Here is an 8,132-nt window from a genome sequence, read left to right as displayed (position 1 = left end):
TTTTTTTTTTTTTTTTGTAGCTAAAGAAAGAGGAAAGTAAAAAAGCAAAGACAGTGAGAGAGACAGAGTGCATGAGGGAGAGATCAGAAGAGATGAGTCGAACACATGCAATCCAACATATGACATACAATTTTATTCCCACTTCCACTGTCTGAACTCGCAGGGTCAAACTCAGCTTATGTGTCCTGACTAACATTTCAAAAGATACTTGCAAGATTTTTCATATTGATCAACCCATTCCAAATAAATTCCTGATATTTGCAGTTTCAATTAAATGAGCAGAAATAGGTGAGCAAGTTAGTCTTGGCAGCTGAATCAGTCAAATATACAGCTGATAATCCTGATTTATTCTTAGACTTGCTTGAGTATTCCTCCAAGTCATTGGAGTACATTGATAAATATACATTACAAGTAATACCCCAGCTCATGGCCTTGGCCTTTCTCAGAAACTGACTCAAAGTCAGCACTGTCATGAGAGGTTTTTCCTGGATGCTATCTGCCTGACTTTCTGAAACATCTCAGGACTGTTCTGTGCTTCACAACTGATACTAAATTCAGGTTCCTCACAGAGTTATGCAGGTGCTGGTGGCCTTCCTGCGCTGAGCCATGGGCACTGCAATTGGGTGAACAAATGAAATGGAGAAGTTTCTTGGGCTCAGAAAATCTCAGGAGAAAGGTGGCTTCCTCTTGGGGATGCCACATCTGTGAGTGTGTCACATATTTGACCTCTGGGATGTGCTAAAATTAAGCAAATGTTTTAAGCACTAAAGAAACCACAAGGATCTCTGTGAGGAATCTTACCTGAACTCTGTGCAAGCTCTCTCCGTACTCTTAGACAGTGGTTTTATAAAGGAAACCAACATAAGTAAAGTATGGGAAGCTCTGCTGGCTAAGGATGACTTTTGAAGGAAGCAAATGTACCATGTTCTGTTTCTGGTTAAGGACTGAAAATTTATACATACTGTTTAATCTTCTCACACAGGTCAGCCAGAAGAGGAAATGCACATACACTTGAGAACCCCATGAAGATTTTCTGGAGAGGAAGAAAAATAAAAATAGATGGATGCATTAGTTCACAGAGGTAGTGTAGCTTGGGATATTCAGTGTCAGTGAATTACAGAGCTCAACCATGTATTTTCTGCCTAGAAACATAAAAAAGCTCCAGTGATGACAACAAGGATACTACATGCATCCTTGGATTTAGATGTGACACAGCAGTCAAGGATTAAGGCTAAGCATTTTACAAACCAATTTTTCTTGTTTACAAAGACCTGTAAAACCCAAAAAGGAAGGAAAAGGTTCCTGTAAAGCTGTCTTCTCTCATGCAAACAATTTTTTTTTCATTCTTTGTAAAAATTACTGTTCTCATGTTCGATAGGCATGGTGGCATTTGACACAGTGCAAAACTAGTGAAAGCCACACACTGTGAGCCATGAGTCTGGTTTCTACATGCCAAATGTCAGGAACAACTCCAAGAAGAGAAGAAATGGGAGGATCCAGACTGTGCATAGAATTCCTTTGATTTTGTTAAATGAGATTTCTACCTGGAAATCTAGATTTTATCTTGGCCAAACCTGTAAGATGTAGAAGACAGCTGCTGCTAGAAAAACTCTCTCAACATTAGTAGCCCATAGTCATGGGCCAATCCAGTTGATGTTCCAGGTAGCCAGGAAGCTTCAGCAGCTGGGAGAGACCTTCCTAATGAATTGTGTTGCACTGGCAATTAATCCCACAAACACGCTGCTCATGTGGCTTCACTGTAAGTTCAGTTCATCTTGAAACACTGAGGGTGCTCAAGTGGTCTCTCACTGCAGAGGGCTAACTGGTGCACAGCCTCACTGGCTGTATTCACTGAGGCTACACTTACCATGTAAATATGGAGAAGAGGAGCAGAAGGGCACACTCATAACTTTATGCAAACAAGGGTAACTGTTTATACAGACACAGCACTGTCCTTGGACCAACTGCCTTGTGTTACATACTTTATATACACAGAAAAAAAAAGAGTAAGGTAGTCCTCAACCTAATGATATTACAACCCATGCCCAACGGGAAACAGAAGGTAAAGTTTGGGTACAGCTCAGGAGAGGCCAGTGGAAGGTTATTACACACCACGTGGGTTCATAACCCCAGTGTATAAAGCTCTGAGTGACAAAGGAGAACTTTGAGGCAGCACAGCAAGGCAGTGAGGTCAAGGAGCATAGGGCATTGCCTTGCAGCTCCAGGGAAGGTGTTTGCTTGGACAGATATCAAGGGGAGATGGAGATAAGGGTCTCCCACTGCCCAGAGCAGGAGGTTAGGCACAGCAATATGCCACAGCCAGGATCTCAGTGTGGAGAGGAGGACTGGGGTAGTGGAGAGGGGACAGAACCCATAGTACAAAGATTGTAGCCAACGTTTGTGCTGGTGGCTGAAGTGACCAAGCAGCAAGATGAAGATGAAAAGGAGTGGTACCCTTTTCAGCCATCACTGAAACAGAGGAGGATAGATCTGCAGTGGAGGTAGAGCTGTAACAGTGCACTTTCTAAAGGACGCAAAAGTGAAATCAAGGAGAAAAGAAAAAGGAACATCAGGGAGACAAGAAATCTGAAAAAAAGCCACCAATTAACTTTCTTCAGCTCTGTCCAACACACTCAAATGACAAAGCTTTAGCCACACTGGCTTGGAGGGAGAGGAGGTACTGGTGAAATGAAAGGAGAAACCAGAACACAACCACAGAAGTGCAGAGAAATAGCCAAAAGCAGCTGGGGAGTAGAGCCTTTCCTTAAGGCTGAAAGGCCAACTTGGTCCCATTGCTGCACCTCCAGTTGCCCTGTGCTCTTCCCCATCCGTCTGCACCTCTGTATTCAAGCTGTTGGCTGCGTTGGGGCTGTGTCCTGCAGCATGGCTGGGACACAGGCCCCCTTTTTGCTCTTTGTGCATGGTCAGGTGGGAAGAGAGTGTGAGAGACGCACAGACAGGACGCCAGCTTTTCTCAAAGAGATTTGCAAACCTATTTACACTTCCTGGAAAGAGGAAAGAAATCACTTCCCCACCCTTGCCCCCCCCATCCTGTAGGACTAATCCTGCCAACAGAAGCACCAGAGGCTCTTTAAGCCTTCCACCAGGCTAAGATTTGCAGGGTCTTCATCTGAGCTGTCAGCTTTTCACTTCAGCCTAAGTCACAGTATGCAAAGCCTCTGAAGTTAAGGCACCTGGAGCCAAAACCGCATCAGAAAGACAAACTACAGGGCTTGCAAGAAATAAATACATAAATAAAACCTCCTTTTATTCTGCTCACAGACTGCACTAAAAGTTTACCCTTTGCTGTAAGCTTAATAAAATCTTTCCTGCCTTTTACTCAGCTAGTCATTTGAGGATTTTTGCTGACTGGATCTCTGTTGGTTTCAAAGAAAGATTATTCTGCAGTCCCAAAGACTTCCTAACTTTGGTAGGAATGGTTGCATGATGATGGCCTGGCAGTGGTGTGGGTGTTGCTGAAGACCAGCTGCAGCAGCATTCCAAAGCCCAGCAGCCTCTGGCTCCCCAGCCTACGTATTCCTGCAGCAGGTGGGACAGTGGGATCTGGAGGTACTGCTTTAGCTCTGTTTGGGGTTGTGCAGGAGAGTGGCTCATCCGCTCTTTGAGGGTGTCCTGGGCTACTCTCAAAAGGAATACAGGTATAAAAAAAGAGGGAATCTTTGTGTGAGCAGGCACTTTTGTGTCCTTCCCAGCAGAGACAGGCTATGATTGCAGCATGAGTTGTTATGAGAAGATGGACTACTTGCCCCTGTATAACATAAGTGGGTGGGCAGGAGATCAGCTTATGCCCTCATCTGCCTGTTAATTCCGTTTGGGCTCGCTCCATGGCTTCCCACTTGTCCCACTGCCAGGCTGTGACTTGCAGGGACCTCATAGACACAACAGGATTGTCCAAATGATGCCTGTTCTCATTAAATGTTACAGCCAGAACTCTAATCACAATTCTTTCATTGCTATTGCTATTGCCCCTTAGTATCTTCTCCACCCACAAGAAAAGTTAATGCTAGAGGTGCTCACAGAGATTGATAACACTAATATCCTATTAATTGCCTGTTAACATTCCCTAATGACATTTCTGTAATTATTTTAATTGGTGTTGCTAAAAAGAATAACAATGAGCCCCTAATGCTTGTTGGTGTTTGGTTTAAGCCAGTGCCTTACAGATGGCTCACTCCTTTTAATGAATGGAGACTTTTATTAGAATTTTTTGGAGTTGTAGTCGCTTTCACCGCATCTCTATATCTGGGGAATACCTTTTCTCTTTCCCAAACTCACAATGATCCTAAGAAATTCCAAGTAAATGTGAAATCCTGGGATCCAGATGGATCTCCCATTCTCATTACAACAGCCATAATCACATTTCTTTTTTTATGCACAGTCACACACAGCTGCCAAGCCAAGATGGGGACAGTTAACTTGCAAGAACTTCAGAAGGCTTTCCCCAAACATGCAATGGAGCAAAAGCAATGAAAAGAGCAGATATGGGAAGAAAGAACAGATCTAATTTGATGTTTTGGTCTAGCAGGAGCCAGAGCATGAAAGAGGCCAGATGAATGTTTTTCTTTCTTCACTGACATGGAAGCAGGGATGTGCTACCACCGATGGGGTGTTTCTGGATCCTCACCCACACATTCAGCCAGGTAACCTTCTCCCCAAGCAGTTAGAGCACCTCCACTCTCACTGACATGTATCTGCCTGTGCAGGTAACACACCATGATTTGGAGCCTTGAGACTGGGCAGGTGATTTCCTTACTATTTCATCACAGACTGCTGCTCTGGGATACATGGCTTATGCAAGTATGATTCTCACTGGGCTCCCTCCTAGAGATTCTCCTTTGTGTTTCTTACTGTGTTGTTTTTCTGGATCTGAAAATAACTTCAGTCTTAGTGAAGGGGAAATTGCAAGCTGAAGTAATGCCTCTAGAAATGTTGCTATTTTCAACTTTCCAGGTTGAAAATAAGTTTCAGCCAGGGTCATTACAGGAAGCACACTAGGAATAATTGCAGGAGAAGCCTGAGCAAGCATATGATACGTGTTTTAATTTGAGCTGACCTCGCGTTGTGCAGGAATATAAAATAATAAAAAATACACTGAAATGCAACTGTGACCTTTCTGCTTCCAGTCTGCTTGTCCTTCCTGCTGGTAAATGGGCAGCTAGGAGCAGGAAAGGGCCAAGGGTCAATGGAGATTGAGAGAGCTATTGGGGCATTGAGCAGCTTTGAGGACACGGGAGAGCAGAGGCAAAATAGGAGAGCCTACTGCACCCAGCAAATGATGCCCACCATGGCACCCTACCCAGGAGAGCCTGCAAGGGTGTGGCACCCACAAGAAACTGGGATGTGGCTGGCCATGTGTGGAACTCAGCCCAATATGCCAAGGGTACAGTATGTGCAAGGAAGCAAAGGAATTGTGTCCCAAGGGGCAGCCTCCCCACACTGGTCCCTCTCCAGCCCCATGCCTGCACCCCATCTCCGGCTCACAGAGAGGACCTGCTTGACTCAGAGCATCTTGTTACAGGTGTTAACACAGGGACTTGCTCCTGGGAAAGAGGAATAAAAATTTCATGTATTTGAGCAGAAATTTCAGGCCAACAGTAGCACAGCACTGAATAGGAAGGAAAATGAATAAGAGATCCTGCTGGTTGCAGGGATCTGTGGGAGCTGAGGCCCATCTCTGCAGTGCTTTGTTTATTTCCCTGGCTTGGCAATTTAGCAATTGCCCAAAGGCTAATCAGGCACCTCAATTTTCCCTTTTGTGAGCAGCATCATAGTAAGGATTCAGGGAGAAGCAATATCAAGAATTTCTTCACAAACAGTTAAAAGCCTTTCCTCTGCATTAAGTGCCTGAAAACAAGGACTGCACTGACTCACCTAAGTGAACCTAGCAGAATAAAAGCTGCCCTTCCCTTCTCTGCTACTCTTCAGAGATCCTCTACAAATCCAAAAACTGTTGGAGGCAGAAAGATTTCAAATCCAAGTTTTCAAATTTTAGAGGCAAAGGCAGCATCTCACAAATACAGGAAAAACACGCAGAATTTGCATTCAGGCCGTTGCTTGAGTTTCAGACAGCCCCAAAGCACAGTCACTCTGCTCTGAGGCAGTGGGTCAGTTCATGAGGCACCCACCTACATACAGCTACAAGGTAGCTGCATTTTTCATTATTTTTTTTAACGCTCTCCCCATACTTTCATATTTTTTCTCTATTTCTCCCTCTCCTTCTTCCAGTGTCACCTGATAGAGCAGATCCTGTATCAAGTGGGAGTGAGTCAGCATTCAGTTCAATGCTGATCAGGAGGATTCAGAGTCAGATAAAACAAACAAGGACTCATTCCTGATAAAATGCCAGTACAGCGTAAAACACCCTAATGCCATCTATTTCTTACCAGGTCCTTGGAAGTCTTCATAATTCTTTTTGCTTTTCTTATTGCAGTATTTAGTCCCACCTAGGAGAGCAAGAACAAAATGAAAAACAACCAAATCAGCCTCATAGTATCCTACCGACTTTTCTCCCCATTTCCTACCATTTTTTTTCTATTTTAATATCAGTCACAGCACAGACATGATGTATGAGTCCACAAACTCCTCATCAGTTACTTTTTATTGGACTAACAATCAATTATCCAGTCACCTTCTATGAAACTCCAGTTGCAAGAGTTCATTTATTTTGCTCCAGGGCATCATTTATTTTCCAAGGAAAAGTCCAGATCAGCTGAAGAGCTGAAATTCATATCCTGACTGCACAGCCTGAGCTGCAGAGGACATACTTCTCTAGTGACTCCTCCTGAAGGAAAGCTCATCCATTAGAAGACTAAAAGAGGGTATAACTCATGTAATGTCAGTCTGACTTGCTGTGGAAGGGTACAGCGGAAATATTTGCTCTTGCATGGATAAGGGTTATACTCAGCTGAGGTTCTTCCCAGCAGGGGAACCTGGCATGCAGGGAGGTACAAAGCAGGGAATAGTTTGGAAGGAAAATCTCCTGCTTAAGATCTAGGAAGGTTAGCTTTTTATTCTGGAAATACCTGCCCTGGAGGCTAAGCTCTTGCTGACAGTGGCAAGATAGTTTTTCTGTTGGGTGCATACCAACTTGTGCTGAAGAGGCATTTTGGGATACCTCCATAATGTGGATACTTATACCTACCTAGAAAGAAAGAGTAGGAGAACTATTCCAAGAAAAGATCTTGGAGAGGCATCATCAGGTTGGCCATCATAAGGCCACAGGTTACAAATAAGTCAGCTACCAGTGATACACAAAAAATTCCTGAAATCCCTTTGCACACAAGCTCTTTAAAGGAGCAGGGGAAATTTTGTGCAAGGGGCACCATCCACGAGTGTGAGGGACAGCCAAGGACCAGCTCTGCTGGCAGCAGGAGGACAGATGTGCCATGTGTGCTGCAGCAAGGCTCTGGTCAAGTGCACCCTGACGGCTGCTTTGCCATGGCCAGGAACTGCCAAACACTGCCATGGCCCTGCTCTCCAGGCCTTGCTCAAGGCTCTGCCATTGCAAAAACCTCAACAAATACATTTTTGTAGCCCATGAGATCCACAGCCCTGGGTGCTGCCTGCCTAAATGTTGAGGCATAGGCAACAGGCAGGGGATGTTTCTGCACCGTGCTATTAAGTGTTGACCTTGGCCTTAAGAAATTTGTCTTGTATCACAGCCCAGAAAGATCACACTGCTCCTCCTGCCACAAGGACTCTTCCCAGTCATGGAGATGAGGAGATGCCCCAGATATGCTCATGCAGTCTGAAATATTTAACAACTGTTTAACAACTCTGATGAACAGCACTTTCTAAATTCGGCCACATTTTTCCGTAAGAAAGGAAGTTCTCACAACTTCAATTTAGGAAAAAAAAAAAGAGAAGAGACAGTCAGAGGAGTCTGGGAGGGTCAGCGTAACACCAATGTGCTCCCTCCTGCTGCTCCATTTTCAATTCAGGACAATATTCTTGTATCTCAGTGATGACAATTCCCATATGTTGTGCTGCATTTATTAGGCCACTTTTGAAAACAGCCATATCTGTGAGGAAGTACTTATGTGATGACCTCTGTCCTTCCCTTCAGCATGAGGAAGGCTGACAGCACTGCCTGTTTGCTCTCTTTCAGCAGG

The 8,132-nt window shown here is 44.4% G+C and overlaps 1 protein-coding gene across 2 annotated transcripts in view; it reads right to left on the bottom strand.

The window, feature by feature from the left end:
• Positions 1-8,132, bottom strand: part of AOAH (acyloxyacyl hydrolase) — a 76,226-nt gene that overhangs the window by 41,536 nt on the left and 26,558 nt on the right. For both annotated transcript variants that reach the window (XM_008633862.2, XM_017734445.1), the window contains exons 6-7: positions 6,405-6,464; positions 963-1,033 (exon numbers count right to left, since the gene is read on the bottom strand). In XM_008633862.2, coding sequence (XP_008632084.1) covers positions 963-1,033; positions 6,405-6,464 — 131 coding nt within the window. The remainder of the gene's footprint in view (positions 1-962; positions 1,034-6,404; positions 6,465-8,132) is intronic.

Source organism: Corvus brachyrhynchos, unplaced genomic scaffold (genome assembly GCF_000691975.1).
Source record: "Corvus brachyrhynchos isolate BGI_N302 unplaced genomic scaffold, ASM69197v1 scaffold94, whole genome shotgun sequence".
In the NCBI taxonomy this organism is placed as follows: Eukaryota; Metazoa; Chordata; class Aves; order Passeriformes; family Corvidae; genus Corvus; species Corvus brachyrhynchos.
The sequence above is the reverse complement of the archived record's forward strand: the minus strand, read 5'-3'. Positions and strand labels throughout refer to the sequence as shown.